Raw genomic sequence first — 19,734 nt, 5'->3', positions numbered from 1 at the left:
AGGAACTGTAATATGAAGATGCACATAGAAATGATTAACAAATAAGCTATGTCTGTGAAATCTGACTAAGCATATGGATGAATGTACCATGTTGAGGAGGAGTCAGCATAGCATTTGGAAAGAGCTTAGGAGGAACTAAGAAGAAATGCATATACTGATGAAATCAGCTAAGTGCCAAGTAGCCAAAGGCACTCACTCTATTGCAACAAATCCTATTAAGCACAAAAAGTCTTTCCTCATTGATATGTCCCTTCTGTTCACTTACTATTCGGCTGCGGGTAGCGTTGTCAAAAAAAGTGTCTTTGTCTTTAATGTTATACCTAAAAAAGTTGAAAGACAAAAAAAGAGGTTATGTTTTCAGAAATGATACTAATAAATAAGATAACACAAAAATATGATTTTTGATTAAGGGAGGAAAACAGAAGCTTAAAGGAAAAAGACTTGTAATAGGACAGAATAAAATAAGAATACCTCTCAGTATCTAAATAAAATCTTTTAATTTCTAGTCTTGCGGAGTTCTATCTAGATTGCATTTATGGTAGGTGGAAAAATGAAAAAGTATTAAATAGTAAAAAAATGCCTTTTGGGTAATTTGGGTAAGGAGAGTTTGTCCATTATTTATACAATCTGACCTTGTAATCTTTTCTTATAAATACCCTCAGTGTTATAGCATTTTGCAATTATGAATGTTATCAGGTGTCAACTAGTCTAACACTAGTTCATTATTCTTTTCTGAGTGACTATTCAGTTTATGTTACACTTTTTCAAATAACAATTACACAGGAATTATGCATTCCCAAACCTTAAAAACATTGCATGTGAAGTAAGTTTTGCCAGTTTATTGCCCGGAATCAATTTCACTTGTATTCAATCTAAATGAAACTTGTTAGAAAAGACAATTAACGATAGGGTGGGTCATCATATTTATCACTGAATTTTATTTATCAGACAAATACAAGGAGTCAACCATGAAGAAATATGAAATATTTAACATCAAAATGGATTGAGAAGTATTAGTCTGAATGAAGTGGAATATGGCAGGAATTCCTTATGAAATATAAGCAATATATGCCTTATATTATGAACCAATCTTTAATTTCTATAATAAATCAATCATGAAAAAATATGATTTCATTTCTACTAGCTCTCTCTCTTCTCAAAACAGATGGCAGTATCTTTGTCCAATTCATCAACCATTTAGTGATAAATTTATTTCAATTCAAATTAAAAGCATTTTTTTTATTACACTCTTTCAAGTGCCTTATCCAACAGAAGCAAGTTAAACACAGACAGAAATTCTATGTCAGTTTATAATTCTGTAAATCTACTGAAACTGAACTCAATATCAGTGAATGTGAATACACTTTAGATCGATTTACTCAGGTTATAATACATTCAATTTAACCAAGACATATTCTTTTTTTAGTTGGAAATGTTTTCCAAGAATAATTTGCCAAGTTGTACATTTCCTGAGAGTATCCAAAAATGCTGCATCCTCAGTGATGCAGCATGACTGTGCTGATGATCCTTTGATTCATGCACTAGGAGGGAATAAAATGTCAATAGTAAAATGCAAATTATAGATTTCTTTTTTGCTCTTCACAATTTGAAGTACTCACAAATATATTTTTTCTCTGGAGAATGGGTAGGACAGGCTTTTCATCTTGGTATTGTCTTGCTGTGGCACCTTAGGTTGCAGAGGTTCAGTCAACCTGCACCATATTTCAGTTAGCTTCTTGAGGATTCCTCCTTCTTCTTTGATTTCATACACCTGAGTAAATAAAATACCATACATTAATGTGACTTTCAAAAGTACACCAAAACGAAAAAAAAAAGTCAAAAAAAAACCCCCAAAATACATGGGTTTAAATATGTATATTCCTATGTAACAACAAGCATCTGAATTATTTAGGGTTTCAGCAAGAAAAGGGAAGTCTTATTTCCTTCAGAAAGTCTTATTTCCTTCAGAAGCTACTTTCAGAAGAAAACTCACTGTAGTATACTAGTGTCAGAAACATCCTTATTAACTCATCTAAACTAAGAGCTGTAGAGAATTAAGAGAAAAGAAGAAGAGTTATGCTAACTTTAAAAGTTGTAATTCAGGAAATGAAGGAGTAGATTAAATAGGAAGATCCTTACATGCTGGTCCTCTGCCTGGTGCAAGGAACTAGCTTTTGCTGATTTGATGTTAAGTAATAAAGAGCTTCTCAGGCGTATGAAGGAATTTACCCAATTCACTATACAAATAAATTCAACAAATAAACATAAAACAGATTTCAGAGTTTCTAAGTAGTGATAGTAATCATTAATAAAGGACTTTGCAAAGAAACTTAGAGGCAAATCTCTTCAGATTAAGAGAATTTTATTGCTGCCATTGTTGACTCTACCACTGAGGGTTAAGTCCCAGCAGAATAGCTATGTCTATCTTGAAAAAGAAAGGATATAGAAGAACAGCTATCCATGCATGTGTCTGTGCCTGAATGTACATGCTGTGGTAGAGATGGATACTTACCATTTTCTAGCAGTCAACCAAACTATAAAACATTTCGAGGAATGGAAAAGTTAGCCAAGGTCACAACAGGAAACCATAACTTGCAAAAACAATCATAACTCACTGAATTGCTTAAATGTATTTGTCTAAATGTCAAGCTGCTGAGTTTCTTGTTCTCTTAGGATACATCAACACTCCTAAGCAGATGTCCCATGACAATGGGTTGTTTGCTTGCATATGTGTCAAGCAACATAGAGGGGAGAGTCCATTCCTTCTATGTTTTGCCCTTTTTTTCTGAAGTTGTGAAAGCTAACAATACAGGTGCTAATGTCGGTCTGTTACTTGGTGGCAAACAGCAAAAAAGTTTACAGTAAGTTATAAGTTGAGGCATCATTCTGCTTGAACTAACATAGAACATAGTAAAGAGTATGAAATCAAATTCTAAAATCATTGCCGAGGCAGATGTCTGGATATGCGATTAATTATAATTCTTTTCTTTGAGTTTTTCATAACAACATTATGAGGAACATAAGGGTTTTCATTTTTTTTTTCCTGAAGTACAAACAAACTAATAAAACATGAGTTTATTTGAAGGCTGATTAAATACCAACTCATTAAATGAACCTTGAACACTGCTTAACTAGCATTTGAAGAAGCCTATCCCAAAACAAAAGAAATATTTTTGATCTTAACTGGTTGAGATGAAGCACTTCTTAGTATCATGATTTTTTAAACTGTTGATCCCCATACAAAAATACAAAAAGAACTCAATTTGGGCACCTTACAATGTTAAGCACTCTTTTTCCTATTTAAAGCAGTCCTACTGTATATTTGACTGTGGCCTATTCCCATTTGCCTGTTTCTATATTAAAAACAATTTATTTGTTATATGCAAAAGTGCACAGATAGTTAATTGTCTCAAAAAGTATTTTTCCACTATGCATTTTTTATTGAAAGATTTTTCAAAATTGAAACTGTAACATACTTTCATATTTCAAAATGGTTTGATATTTTCCCTTGAAATTAAAAGGTTCAAGCTTTCTTTGGATTCTTGAATAAATAATAAAAATCACCAGAGAATAGGAAAACAATCTTTTAGGTCTCTGAGCAAAACCTTCTTTGTGTGTGTGTGTGGATTCTGGTTCTTTTTTTTTTATTTTTATTGCCACAACCCCAAAATATAAGGTTTCTGAATTTCAAAATTTTTTTTTCCCCTCAAAGGAAACTCCTTTTCCAACTGTCCTTAATTCCAAAATTTTTAAAACAACAGTATAATTTTCCCAGCATGCCTCCTTTCAGTAGAAGTATTTCACTTATACAACAAAGATAAATGGAAAATAATAAAGTAACAATAACTGTCAAAGGCTTTCTCCCTAGAAATGTACCATTACCACTACATTGTATAAAATTATTTATCCCTTGGGGTGAATTTTCAGGAAATTTGAGGTCTGGCTTCCTTGCTGTAGGGAACTATCAACATATTTCACCTCTTATCATACACCTAAAATAAATAGTGTGTAAAAAAAACCCTGAAAACTGTTGTTTATAACTGCCTGATTGGTGGCTGCATTACCATCTGTCTGCAAATTCATCCCATTAATGCAATTCCGAAACCTATGATATGTTTCCTATAAAACTCTGAAACCTAGTATTTTGTGGTTTTGGCAATAAAATGTCCGATATATGCCAATCATATTCAACAGGAAGTATGCACAGAGCTGGTTCATTCATAGGAATTTGTAACTTTAAATAAAAGGATGCCATTTATTATGTATTATATATAATATGTAATTTTGTATACTTTAATGTTGCCTATATACTTAGATACTATCGAACAATATTATATCTAGTGGAATATTACATCATCTCTGGCCCTGAGGAAGAGGGTCAGAGATCATCTACTTTCTAGCCTATTTTCACTGTACTTGTGGAAATCTAGCTTGCACAAAAATATTTACATCAAACAAAAATATTTACATTTGTGTTCAAATAAATGGGAGAAATCTGGCAGAGTAAGTCTATACTTTTTGTCCCATTTGGGAGAAGAGCAAGATTGTAAAGACAGGACAGAGTGGCAGCGGCAGGAATTCCAGAGAGGATTACATTTAAATATGAATGGCTATTCTTGAGCAGGCCAAAGGTCTGCTTAGTCTATATCCCTTGTTTGCTGTCTCCTACTTAAATTCAGAGAAGAAGTATGTGAATAAGAAAGATACAGAGCACTACCCCTCTTTTTGCCTTTGGAGCTGCCAGAATTGAGCAGGGACTTCCTGAGCTTGAATCAATAAATGCCTTTGGAACAACATTAGGGATTTTGTGTCCATCTCTAATATAAACTTACTTTTGGTCCCTTTCCCAGATAGGGATGGGATATGGGAAAAAAAAAAAGAAAAATAAAGTTAAATGGCAAAAACAAATTCAATCAGGGCTGGTAACTTCTGTTAATGTAAAGGATGGCTATGAATACATATAATTCATATAAATATGTATATATGTATCACAATAACATGTGCAGAACAGCAGAACACAGATAATCCCAAAAAGGCACTCTGGTTTACTATAATTCGATGCATAATTGAATTCAAACCTTGCTGGATTTCCATGCACTTCTTAAAGCTCTTTTTTGCTTAATTCCAGCTTTCACTATTTTCTCTTCATTATTTTTCCCCTCATGTTTTTGATCTGCTTACTGTTTTATTTTTATATTTTTTGCTTTTTGGGGGATAGGTGTGTGCTAATACGACCTATGATGGTTGCTCATAATACACTGTCCACAGTCTACAGAGTAACAATTAAAATTCTAAAATGTCTAGCAACTTCTACCCTTTCATTTACAATTGTATGACGAACCATACCCTAGCTATTGCACTACAAATAGCATGACAATTTAGGCTCTTATTATGTTTTTTATGACCCTTGTCTGAGATAACGATCCTTTAGGAGGGCCTCTCTTTAGGGCCTTGTGATCTACTTCATTTATTTCCATCATTCAAAAGAGAGAAATGTTGACCTGTTCATCAGTTCATCGGGATGGGCTTTAGAGACTACTAGCTCCAGAACAGATGTTACACAGACAGAAAAATATGAAGGCAGAAATCCAAAATGAAAATAGCATATAGAAAGAGTGAAAAAATACTTCAGTATATCTACAAGAGACAGGAGGGGAAAATTCCTGTGAGGGAAGAAAGAGATAGGAATGAGAGCATGCATTGAAATACACAAAGCGAAATGCTTTTATAGAAAAGGATCTATGCCTTTACCATATGCCAGAAAGTAGAGCAGGTGTCTAAAATCTACTTATTTTCAGAGGTTGATTCTCTTCTTTAGGCTAAAGAAGCCCAGCTCTCTCAGCCTTTGCTCCAAGCACCTGAACAGATACTGCAAGCATTTAATCATCTCTGTAGCCCTGTGCTGGCCGCTCTCCAGTAGTTGGATATCCTTCTTGCACTGGGGTATCCAGAACTGGACACAAGTACTCCAGGTACTGTGCCAGATACTCGACACAAGCTGTGGCATAATCAAGGCTTACTGCTCTTCATAATGCAGTCGTGGATAGAGAACTGCAACCACTTGACAACATCCACTGCTCTCCCTTCATCTACCCAGCCAGTCATTCCATTATGGAAAGCTATCAGAGTGGCTAAGCATGATTTCCCCTCGGTTAATCTTGGTAGTTAACTACTCCTAATCACCTTCTTGTCCTCCACATGCTTAGATATGACATCCAGGATGAGCTGCTTCATCACCTTTCCAGGGATGGTGGTGAGGCTGATTCTCCTGTATTTGCCTGTGTCCTCCTTCTTGCTCTTTTTGCAGACTGGAGTGACGTTGACTTTCTTCCAGTCCTCAGGCACCTCTCCTGTTCTCTATGACCTTTTAAAAACGATGGAGAGTGTGCCTTAGCAGTAACATCCACCAGCTCCCACAGCACTCTTAGTGGCATCCCATAATGGTCCATGGATTTGTGGAAATTCATTTTCATAAATGAAGATAATTTTCATAAATGATATAAGCTGATCTTCCTTAATCAAAGGCAAATCTTCCTTTCTCCAGACTTCCTTTCTGGTCTCCAGGGTCTGGGATTCCTGCCTTAGTAATAAAAACTGAAAAAAAGAAAGTATCCAATAACTCTGCCTTCTCTGTACCTTTCATAATCAAGGCACCAACTCAATTCAGCTGTGGTACTGCATTTTCCGTAGTCTTCCTTTTGCTATGTATGTGTTTGAAGAAGCCTACACTTTCTGAGCTTGACTATGAGGATATTATGAGAGCCATTGTCAAATGCCTTGCTAAAGTCAAGCTAGATAACATCCGCTGCTCTCTCTTCATCTTCCCATACAGTCATTCCATTATGGAAAGCTATCAAAGAAGGTGTCCAGTAGCTCTGCCTTAGGCTACTCCTAACCTTCATTCTATGTGAATACACACAGTTCTAATTCTCTAATTCTTTCTGCTTATGCCCCATGCTGTGTGCATAGGTGTATGGACATTTCATGGAACCGATTGGGTGCGCAGGTTTCCCAGGAGGAGTGCAAGAGGATCCTCTATAATCAGGCCCTGTGTGCTTTTCCTTGGCTGCACGCGCCTGCTGGAGGCATGCTGACTTCAGCTCCCCTACACTGACTGTCCTGTCACTGTACCCATCTCCTTCCCCCTTCTTGTCAAGTTTAAAGCCCTCTTTCCCAGGCTAGCCAATCTATTGGCAAATGCCAGTGTGTCCCACTTGGTGAGGTGGACTCCATCTCTCCTCTCAGTTGTCAGTCTTCCATCAGTGCACCATGGTTGTAGAAACCAAAACTCTCCTGCGAACTTCAGCAGTGCAGCTAGTTGTAAACTTGAATTATCTATCTCCACCTCCTCACATCTTTCCTCCTCACTGGCAGGACTGAGGAAAAAATAATCTGGGCTCCTAGACCCTCGACCTAACTTTAGAGTCCTAGAGCTCTGAAATCCTTTTTGATGGTATTCATTTCCTCTTGGTGTCATTAACACCCATGTGAAAGTGCAGCAGAGAGTAAAATTAGGTTGAAATATTGTTAAAATAATTAAGAATGTAAGATAATTAGTAATGTGAAAGTATATGCCTTACCTTTTTAGTGGGCATTTTTATTTTAAGAAGTTCTGCTTCTCGACTAAGTACATGCCAAGGTGCGTGGATGCGTACAAAACTCAGTCCTTGGCTTTTACTCTGAAAAATAAAATAGTAAAGATATATAATTCAATACTATTAAACAGGAATACTTCAGCAATTAATCATGCAACAGTAGATGTAATGGTAAAGGGAGTGAACAAAAAAAAAATGTCACCACTGGGAGTAAAAATGGCTTCTATTTTTTTTTTTTTTTTAAGTTGACATTTCTAATGTTCTAGAATCTCCTTAATGGCCAGCACTACCTGTTGTGTGTGCACCACGAGGACAGCAAAGCAGGTTATAGCTCATTTTGGAAATACGTGAATCAGAAACACCCATCACCTCCACTCTTACATTTTGTACATTATCCTGATTTATTGGTGAGCATTAGTACCTATTTGGACTGGCAAATAGCAAACAAAGACTTGGAGTAAAGGCAGGAAAGGATTACTAAGACCAATGAATGATCTTTGTGAAGCAGTGCACCTGCTTGAGTTTTGGTCAAAGGGTATACTGACACTTTCCATTTTCCCACCCATACATAAAAGATCCCTGTTTTTAGGAGAGAATAAACTTCACAAAGACTTCTACATTTTGAGAAGCATCATGTTTCTGTTGGTGAGTATGAACCACCGTCCTTTCCCTGCAACATTAGGTAAGATCAGATGAGATGGAGAGACTGGAGCCACATAAAACTCTGCAATTAATCAGTTACAGTTAAGTAGCAACAGGTTTGGGAGTACAGTACAAGAGAGGCACACAGGAAGAACATTCACAAAAGCTGTGAAACAAAACAAACGATGCAATTAGTCCAATCTGATGAGGAACATAAATGAGCTATACATTTGGCTTATGTATAAAATTAAGGCGGCCCACCTGGGAATAACTGCTTGATATACATATAAACATTTGCAGAGGACTTAAGAAAGCATATTAGTGCACATATTTCTTAATGTAACTGCAATAACCAAGTAGCACAAGTCTAAAAAGCAGGAAATATAGGTCATAAACATGGAGGCATATTCTGAAACAGGAAGCTAACTCAAAAAAAAGCGATTTCTTTCTCATGGTTTTCTTATTTTTGTTCAAAACTTTGAATTAAAGAAAGTTTAAGGTTTAAATATGTTTAAAGTTTAAACAATTTAAAGTTTAAATTTGAGGTATCTATTCAAGTATGTATAAATCTAAAAGACTATGTAGCACATTTGACTTCCTCTTATTTCCCTTTTAGCTGCAATATGAACCACAAAGGCCACTACATTACTTTCAGTTAACATTTCTGAGTGGAACAATGTTATTTTAAACAGCAGAATGAGTTGCTGAATGTATCTCTCATCAGTCCACAAGGGAAATCGGCTTTAAGAGAAGGAAGTAAAAATTTACCAGGCATGAACAGATGTTCTGGTAATCATTTAGTGAAAATGTATTAATACCAGATGAGAGTTTACATTTCAGTTAGTGAAAGCTTCTTCTTAGATTTTGGCTAAAATCAAATGTAACTTTAGCGTAATATCACCTGTGTCCTCCATCTGGGGGACATTGGCAAAAGGAGGGATAATATCATCTAATTGGTCATTTCCAGCTCAGGTTCATATGACTACACAGATTACAAAGAAAATAAGTCAGATATATTGAGAGAAGAAATCAGATGAAGAATATGACCTCTCTATATATATTAGAGCAGAAATAAGTTGGAAAGCACTGTTCATGAAATAATATCGGATGCTGCAGAATCAGAGCTAGCATTTAAAAATCACTGCATGGTGATTTTGCATGGTTTTCTCACTCAACAAAGTGAGAAAACAGAAACAGATCATTCTTGTCAGACAGTAAACAAAAAGTACAGAAAAATAGGCTGCTGATTATTTAGTTAAGGATTACAAAATATATTTTGCACATCTTCCTATATTTTCCTAACCTTAAAATTCATCAAAAAAATTTAAAATAAATACATCTCACCAATACTTCTGAGCAAGAAAAACGAAACAAAGAAATCAGCATTAGTCATCTCGGGGAATAAATTGGCTACCTAGTTTTCTACTGCCTTATCAGTAGAAACTGATATCTAATGAGTTATCAGAAGAAACTAGTATCTCTAGATGCATAAAACCCTGTACTCACTAATCCTCTATGTTAAGGCTCTTTGCTTTACTTTTCAAGTCTTTGCCCTCAGCAGCTGTAACTGTCCTTTTGCATGCCCTTTGTGTATTTATTACCATCATCATCATTGCTGGTGAAGGTCTGTTCAATTCCCTTATTCACAGAGTGCTTATTCTATTGTATGTAGCACCAGAAGTTAAAACTTGTTTTTCTCATTGCCAGTGTGGAATTATTACAGTCTGCTGTAGGCATTTACAAGACATTGTAACTTTGTTAATCAGCTAAGATAATCAAAGTATATGTTTTTGTGAATACAGTTTAAAATTTTCTCTTACAAAATGATGTCAGTCTTCTACGAAAACTCCCAATCACTCTTGCTTATTGACTCCCCTCTAGATGCATCACAACAGCTACATGTTGCACAGGCTTTTGTTAGTTTTGTCTGATCACTCTCATGCTTTTTTAATTTATTTGTCCTTAATCAAGTTCTGTTTCACTCACAGCTGATGTCTCATAGGATTTTATTTTTGTCCCGGCATTGTTCTCCGTCTATTATATCACAGTACTGCCTCAGTATATTGCTTAAATGACTAAGTATTGTTATGCTGATGATAAATAGATTTGTTGCTCTTCTGATTTTTTTGTGTGTGTGTGGGGGTGGGGGGGGGAGGCGGGGGGGAGCGGGTCAAATCTATATTCCATACCAGTGTTCTTCAATTAAGCTTAAGGAATGGAACTGAAAACTTACATTTGTCATTCAATTTAAATTCTTAGAAGTCAGATTTCAAGTGAAAAGTCTGATGTTCCAAATTTAGTGGCAGCACATCCATGTTCTTCACCCAGTTGCAAAGTTATAGTTTGACAATTAGAACATGGAATATTTTTTAACTGCTATACCACTTTATACTCTATTTAATCTTTGTCTAGTTTGCAATTTCTCAACTCCAGGTCTTATAGAGACAGTTCATATGTCATGGAGAAGGAGTAAGAAGACCTCTCTGTGTAAACTGGAAGTTCTGTTGCTCCATAAAAGCATGACAAGGTGGAGTACTGTATGTCTAAAGCAACACCACTTAACTCCTACTTCACCTTATTTAGAGAATGTGTCATGTGTCAGCCTGAAGATGATGTTTTCTAAACAGTTTTTGTAGACACTTCTGTTATGATCTACACCATTGTACTCTTCCAAAGGCATTGAATATGTTAATCATAGTCAAGACAACAAAAACTAAAATAATAATTATACATCGGTAGATTCTCGGGCTTCTCTTGTGACATCAGTATATTGGTCCTAGCAACACTGCACCTATGAAATTAATTACTGAATGCTGCATTTGGAAAGTCTTTCTCACGATTTCCTCATGATGAAATAACTCATCACTCACACTATATAAAAAAGTCAAACTTTTGATAAATAATATTTTTAAAATACTTTAGTAAAGAAATAGATTTCTGCAGTCCATGCCCTTACAAAGAGAAAGGTAACACTGATGGACATAAAGAATCTGAACAAAAATGACTAACCGCTATCTAATTTTTACATTATCCACCAGCCCAAGGGAATGCTGACGTTTCTTATATTTTTGCATTCAACATTTTTTCTTTCTATTATCATAAAATAGACAGGAAAACAGCACACAAATCCAGACAGCAAGTGTGTAATGGCTTCAGTTAACAGTCAGGCATCTTTTGCTGATATGTGTCATAGCAGCTATACAAGGTAATCGATGCCTTTTAGAGAAGGAGGTGTCAGTTCCTGATAGCTCAGTAAAAGTAATCATCTTCCCATTAATTCAGACACCAAATAGGTCAGTCATGTCTGCAAATTGTTCAAAAGGAATGGCTAGTCTTCTGATACCATTCGTGGAATTTAGGCAAATAACATGATGTGATAACACAAAATTCAATTATATCCCACTATCACATGGCTCTGGTCACATATGTCTTACAAAAGCTGAGCCAAATAATGAGATTTTGGCTCCCTGCTTGTGTACTGCATGATGAAATGATACTACATGACCAGATTCAGATAGTGACTGTGAAAACATCTGTATTTGTGCTGAAATTATTGGGTTTCAATCTGTACAAGGATTAGCATTTTGTCATTTTACCATTTCTAGTTGAAAAAACAATTTATAAAACTTTCATATCTAAATATATGTCAATTACATTACCATAGAAAGGAGTGGAGAGATAGTAAGTCAGCGTTATGTCAGCTAAGCCGTCCATCCAGGGCAAGTTCCTGCTCATGCTGTCTTAATGCTTATGGGCAAACAGCTTACATTCTGTCTGTCACTGCTTAAATGAAGATAATGGAACCTGCCTCTGCTAAAAAAAAAAAAAAAAAAAGTGTGCTCTGGTACTAGAATAAACAGAAAAGGGTGGAGTAGATCAGTAAGTTCATAAACAATAAGCATACTATGCATATCACGATCTTCCCCTCTCCTGTTTTCCTTCCAGAACAGTAGTCATTTTACCTTTTCCTTTACATTTTTTCTTTGGGATACAGATCATCTTTACCATATCCCAGTGCCTATCATAATCCTTATCAATGACTCTACTGAGTCATGATTCCATTGTAACTGTATCAAAAGAAACCCAACAGTGAATACCAACAGCTCCAATAAGAAACATCTTAGAACAGGTCTGTTCAAGCATAGCAAAGCTAAATTCCATGTAGTTGACAGTTTGGTTTATTTTCAGCCGTTTAACAATACACTAAACAGATGTGCTCAAGTGTAAATTTCAGATCTTAATCAAAGTTGGAATAATTTATACATTCTGACAGCTTGTCTTTCGCTTTCTGCATTTCTACCGATAGTGACAGTGTTAATGTCCTGTTTATTTTATTCTTACTCCCACCTCTGAACACAAACATTTCAAGAATATACTAGTGCACATAAGCAAAGAACAGAACACCTTGGAATGAAAGCTCTAGTCCAAATGATTTAAAAGAAACTATCTAACCTTAATTCCTTAGATAAAGCACTGTGGAATGAAACATTTGGCTTTGCACATCGCACATCCTTTGAAAGTGTTTCTCAAATCACCTCAGAAAAGAGCCTCTGAATTGAAGATGATATAGGAAGCCTGAAAACACAGACGTGTTTCCCATGAACATGATGAAAACATTCAACAGCATGCTACAGAATGAAAATGAGCTGTTAGAAGCTTACGCACAAATGTAGAATAGATTAAGTCTGCCAAATACATGAAAAGAACAGAACTCAGCCTTACAGCAGTATTCATTACAGAACCAATACAGAGGCAGATTACAAATCTGTCATGACTGCCATTCCTTTTTCATTCTTTCTGAAGATATCTGAGTATATATTTTTAATTTTAAAATATATATTGTTAATTTTAAAATTATTGTATTTCCCTGTTTATTTTCTATATATTTATCTATCGTGATTAATTACTATGGTATGAAAGTGTCACTTTCAAGTAGTAGAGCAAAACCTTCATTATTTTTCTTATTATAATGAACAGAGGAGTGTGTCTACTCTAATACCTCTTGCATTTTGGCAAGAGGAATGAAAAAACTTAATCAGCTGGCCTCATTACATTCAGTGCTAAATTAGGTAGTGATACAAGCCAATCATCTGTAAAATATATCATATCAAACTTGGTTATCAATAATAAAATCAACAAAATCCTTGAGACAAAACAGTTAAGATTTAAAGGAGCAGAATGTAATTCCTCTTGAGGGAATGAGACACTAATCTTCACAGAGATTTATAGCATAAGCAGTTTTCCATAGTAAGCAGAAAGAGCTTGGAAGTCAATCTTTAGACCTGATAACAGGCATGTATCCGTAGGGGGATTAATGAAATAGAAATTAAGCCCCCATTGCAGCAGATTTGAGGAAAACAAAATGGAAAAATAAATCTATTGAAAAGAGGAGTTAAAATACCAAAAATACCAAAATACCAAAACAGTGGAATGGTAAAGGACATCAAGTGGAGTTAATGGGAATGAGCTTCCAAGGCAACAAAAGGACACAAATCTTTATACAGTAGGTAAGGCTTCTGTCTTCACAAAATTTATGGAAGAATATTAAAAGAATTGAAGGAAAAACATGGACAAAAATTTGGAAGATAGAATTTGGAATTTGTTAGATATGGGGTATTGCTTCAGACTAACTCAATCTTAAACTATATAGTCATTCTTATGGTCATTATAGCTGACAAGATTAACAGGCAAAGTTTTCACCCTTTCTTTCTCCCCAGTATCTGACATCCTGCCTCTTATTGTCACTTTCCGTCAGCTAATTACATAAAAAAAAAAATAAAGAAAAGACACAGTCAGCAATACCCTGTACTCATCCTTGGAAAGCATATAGGCCCTTGTGACACACCTTAGTCATGAGACACCTGAATGACAGATGGGCCCACAATTGATTAGCATCCGTTCACTTAGTGGCTGAACACCAGGCTACTGCACAGGAGTTCTGACCACCACAGACTCTCTTCAGATTATGCTACCGTCTGGTCATTATATTATAACAAATAATAAAGATTATGAGACAATTGCCTTCCCTCTGATCTTTTAATGAGACTATAAGATTAGGTTATCAGACAGTGCAGTTGCACTGCATTAACAAAGCTGCTAAAGATTGACACAATTAAAGCTTATGACCTGGCAAGAGAGAACAGCTCTAGTAAGGGGAAAAATTGAAAATGAATCTGGAGATTGCAAGAACTGACTGAAGGGAGGAAAAAGAAAACAGGTTAAAAAAAATACTTTTTATATTCTTTATTGTGGAGAATTAAATGCCTTAACCAACTTTGCTCTTCACCAACAAACCAACAGAAAACTAACAGTGCTCTTTAGGCATGTGTCCAAATGCTCTGATTACTTGAGGAAAATCGCATTTCTCTTCTTTCACAGTATTAGGAAAACTGTTGTATTTTTTTGCAGCTATCAACTGTAAATAGTAAATAGAAGCAAATTCAAAGTAAAGCATATGCTGTATGCCTGCTTCTGTGCCTAACAGTCTCCATTCGGGTAACCTAACATACAACACTCAGAAAGTGTTGTGAAGATTAAGAAAAAAAGTGAGTAATTTTCTACTAGCAAAAAGGTCTCCGATATGTCTGTCTTCATTTACTAATAGTAATCCTACATTGCATTCATCTATCTTATGCTTTGTATATCATGTAACCCGTGCAGGCCAGATTAAGCTCTCATTTCCATTAGCATAAATCTGAAGCTGTTCTGTTGAACATCAGGCAGTTGCAACCTCTCTGTATTTACAATTTACTCTTTTGTAATAAAACAAAACTTAAATACATAAATGTCATATTTTGGTCCTTGGCCACTCACTTATCAGGTCAAAAAAATGAAAATAAAATAATAATTTTTAAAAAACAGTCAGCAAATAGTTGTAACCGATATGTGAGTTTCAATTTCTGTCGTTATTCTCAGAACAAACTGTGAGCAGTGCTATTGCTATAGCAATGCTCAGAAAAGCTTGATATGTTAGTTATAAAGCTATAAAATTTCACAATAATTCAACAATTCAACAAGATAGTATTTTGACAAAATTTTATTTTGGGGTTGCTGTTGAAATATGAAAATTTTTGTAGAAAGCTGAACAAATTGCTTCTAGAGATCTCACTTTCAGGTGGGCCATTAACTTAAAATTATCCAAAATTATATTTAGCAGAATGTATAATGTGAACATTCATATTCTTCATCCCATCCAGACTTGCGTACCTTAAGAGAAATAAAATAGCAAGACAAAAATGTAGGATTTCTCATTCCAACCCAGATGCTATCACACAATTTAAAGTTTACAGGAAACCCAAAACAGACTTTCCCAATAAGCATGCATTGATAGTACCTTCATCACATTTTAATTCCCTTTAATACCTCCTTAGAAGTAGTCCTTACTTTGCTACGTTCGTAAACATTTTTGCTAGTTCTGCACCACCTCACTCAAAGAAAATGGTGTGGTACCTCTATCTAGACATTTTTGCTTATGTGGTTTTTGGCTCCAAATATTACATCACACTGGATTTTTTTTGCTGCTTTGCTTCAGTTTATTTCTGTTATATTTTCCCCATATTTCTGCCACACTGATTATGATTAGAAATTATTAATTTAAAAATAATATTTAAAATTCAGAAAAGGCACCTATGTGGCAGAGTTCCACATACTCTGCTTGGCTGTGTATCTGTAATAGGTAGATATGTTCAACAACTAAACAGCCAAAGCCTACATAACAAAAAAATCATCTCTGAGCAGAAGAGCCCTGTCTGCTTTTTAAGTTACTTACATGCCAATGATGCTTGAGCCAAATAGGCTCACATATTAAAACTTGTAGTCACACCCTGCAAGGCATTTAATCTTATATGCAATTCCCTCTATACATTAAGAAGGTAGATATTCACAAGTGCTTTCTGAAGCAAAGAATTCTCTTTGTGTTAGTGTCATTAAGGACTGCAAAATCTAACCATTAGTTTTTAAGCTCTGATAGGTACACACATTTAAGTTTGCATCTTAACAGTATTCACAAACAACCTTCCTCTAGTAAAAGCTCTATTATACCATGTTTGGAGTTCCTTACTGAAGTGCGTTTCTAAGGACTTCAGTGACTGCCTACACTGAGAAACAATCTCAGGGTCTCTTATTAGGGAAACTGCTCCTGCATTCCCTGTTCTCACATGCCTGCAATTGCTATATGATAAGTGTTAACATACAGCAAAAGTTCAGAGGTGATCACACATCAAATGATACTCTTAACTCATTAATCATGCATCAAACAATATAAATAACTTGATTAACATTAAGTTTATCAGAAATAATACCCTGGGTTAAGGAAAAAAACATTTTCCTCTTTTGGGGCTCCTCAGTAAGTACACATATGTATACATATACACACGTAGAGTAAATACAGTAAACAAACTGTGGTTTTATTTTTAAGGGAATATCACTAAATCTATTTAATACTTATTGAAAGGTTTTTGTTCATAATGTGCTATAGTGACGCTGGTCTGATACGAGAGATTATATTATACTGAAAGTGGCAATGAGAGAAAGCAAACAAGGAAAAATAGTTAGAAGATGCAAATAGTAATTGGCAATCAATAAGAAATGAGCAGACTAAGACACAGCAAAAAACTAAACGTGCACCTACATGAGAAATAGTACAAAAAATAAAAGTGGTTTCTCTCTCTCTCCTTTTTTTTTTTTTTTTTTTTTTTTTTTAACTGCACATGGCAATTACATGAATGTTGTATTTGCTTTCAAGGATAGTTTAAATGGTCTATAATATCTTTAGCCATAGCATTCTTGCTCAGATTGAGATCGTATTTATGCAAGTTTGAGAGTATAGTAGATATCACTATTTCATAGTATATATCATATAGTATATATCATATACTATATAGAATATCATATACTATATAGAATATAACATAGTATATTCTACTCCCACTGCTATTTGTTTGGCTAGCCTGTTCCATTTCCTTCCACTCAAATGAGAATGTTGGTAAAATAGCCTCATTTTTTTTTTTGTTTTGTATTTATTCATAACATGCTGGTTTCTCATCTCGTGTATTTCCCAACAATATTATAAACAGCAGTAACCATATTGATCATGATTTGGATATAATATATATCCAGCACATACACGCATGCTGTTAAAATATTGAAAGTATAATTTCAAGTATAGTATTAACTATTGCAAATACTGAGCAGAACTTTTACCATATAAAAATTCACGCATCTATCACAGATAACTGAACAGATGTTCTGGCTGAAGTAGGCTTCAACCAAAACACTCACAAAATGAAGGCTTAATACTGGTCGGATATTGTTTTTAGACCTTTCTTAAATTTCATGCCAATAAAGTGTGTTAACTAAATATCTGCAACGTGTTAGCTCTTTTTGAATATTTACAGAGTTGGTTAAAAAAAAAAGTAATTGCAATGCTTCATTTTGGCCAAATATACACATATACAATAGCTTAATAATTCTGAAAATCTAAAATGTAGCCTCTAAAGAGTCACCTGAAGTCCACATGTTAAAAATTCATATTTTATCTATTATATTAATATATTAAAATATACACACATTATACACACGTGCCCAAAACTGAGGTCTTTGCTTGAGCTACACCCCTCCAGAAAAACTGCCTTTGTATTCAAACCTTCCTCCTACCAAATACAGCATAGAGTAACATGGATAATATATAGGAATGAATGACCAGAAGGCATCCTTTGATCACTTTTTTTTTTTTCTTATCTAAAGGTGGACAATTAATTGCAGGAGTTCATAAAATTGATAGTGAATTTGTTCACCCAGATCAGCTCCTTGAAAACCAAATCTTACTTTTTTAAAAATAATTAGTTCTTCGCAATGCTGTTAACAGACAACTTTCAATTTTTCACTCTTGTTCTCCTTACATGAATGTGAATTTACTGTGTTCTGTTTCTATTGGAAATAGCACTTTGATTTGTGTGAAGGAAATGGCCTTGGTCTTTCTTATTTGTCTTTCATCTTCAAGTCTGTTTTTAGAAATCCACGTGGTGGGAAGATGCCAATTATTTCACTTCCATTTGGTTTTCAGTTTTTAAAATCTATAGTTCTTTGACTATACTTATTAATGCAATTTTGTAATTTTACAATGTCTGTAATTACATGCTAACTACTCTTTGATAATTACCAATGACCCATACAATAAAGGATTTTAGAATAAAAAGAGATTTGGAATATGAAAAAATGAGAAATGGGAGGGGAAAAATGAGAAGGAACTCAGAAACACCAATGGTTTATAAGACAAAGAGAAGATTACATCTTACAGGTGAGTGGGGACTAAGGTAGATGAGAAGGGAGGTGAGAGTAGAAATACATAAATAAATAAATACAGATGACCTACAGAATCTATATCAGTTGGAGTTTTACTGCAAATAATTATAAAAAATAAATGATCCTTCTCATGCTGGAAGGTCCATTTCACCTGGAGCAGTGTTAGAACTCAGTGATCTCTATAAATCTACAAATGATATGGTCAGGAATTTCTTGTTCCATATTTTTTTTTTAAAATAGGAGAGAATTACATTAGCTAGAACTACCACTGCGTGCTAGCCTGGAGTTCTAATTAGGCATTTGCAAGGCCTTTAATTAATTCTGTATCTCTGAGATTCTAAAGTTTATTTATTTCACTAAATTACTTCAGAGTGCCCATGAGTTTGGCAATCATGTGGACAAGGACAAGTAGTCTCTGTCTTCCAGCTCATAAATGCATGTCATATCTGAGAAAAGTGCCTAGCATTCCTCTAGAAAAGAAATACATTAATACTCTTCCAGTATCCAATATTGATATTAACTTACAGAAAATTATGGTCACTTCAACATTGTCAGAAGCATTCTTCTGACTCTTATCTCTTTATGTTTTCCCTAGAAAGGTTGTATTTTGTGAAGATAACAAGGAACAACAGTGAATAAACTTTTATTTTTTTCCCTAACTACTGACTACCTCCTTAGCTTGATTACTTTCCCTAACTTCTCTTTCAAATATACTTTCTCCAGCAGCTTTATCCCTAGACTTCTTTTAAAATTCCAAGTTCATCCACCTAACTCTACATTAAAATAAAAACCTGCTAACTAATCTATGTTTCTATCATTTTCTCCTATCAAGTCTCATCAATCACAGAAATGATTACTGAGGTAGGAGAGATGAGCATTTACTTAAAACTTAGCTCTAGAAAGGATTTAAGAAATGGTTTGTGTTTAAGAGGAATTCTTATTTCTAAAAATTGCTTTTTCTTTCAGTGTTCTCCTCTGTTTGTACACAGCTTGACAAAACACTCCTGTTTGTGTTATCACTAGACAATATGATACTATCTAGGGAGTTAATTATGTAGAACACATTTAACAGAACGAACTCAAAAACTCATGTGCTCCATTCCAACCCAAAGCAAAAATTCTTGCACTGGTTGAATATGAAAGAAAATGTCTTAGACATTTCCACTATTGATTCTTAACATCTCAAACATGAATC

At 34.7% G+C, this 19,734-nt stretch overlaps 1 protein-coding gene across 1 annotated transcript in view; it reads right to left on the bottom strand.

The window, feature by feature from the left end:
* ANO2 (anoctamin 2) overlaps positions 1-19,734 on the bottom strand; it is a 152,549-nt gene that overhangs the window by 118,924 nt on the left and 13,891 nt on the right. Inside the window, exons 4-6 of the mRNA XM_026033246.1 lie at positions 7,581-7,679; positions 1,620-1,771; positions 266-320 (exon numbers count right to left, since the gene is read on the bottom strand). Of these exons, the coding sequence (XP_025889031.1) occupies positions 266-320; positions 1,620-1,771; positions 7,581-7,679 (306 nt within the window). The remainder of the gene's footprint in view (positions 1-265; positions 321-1,619; positions 1,772-7,580; positions 7,680-19,734) is intronic.

The sequence above is a fragment of the Nothoprocta perdicaria genome, unplaced genomic scaffold (genome assembly GCF_003342845.1).
Source record: "Nothoprocta perdicaria isolate Ctin4 unplaced genomic scaffold, notPer1 scaffold_126, whole genome shotgun sequence".
In the NCBI taxonomy this organism is placed as follows: Eukaryota; Metazoa; Chordata; class Aves; order Tinamiformes; family Tinamidae; genus Nothoprocta; species Nothoprocta perdicaria.
Note: the sequence above shows the minus strand (reverse complement) of the source record. Positions and strands in the feature narration are given on the sequence as shown.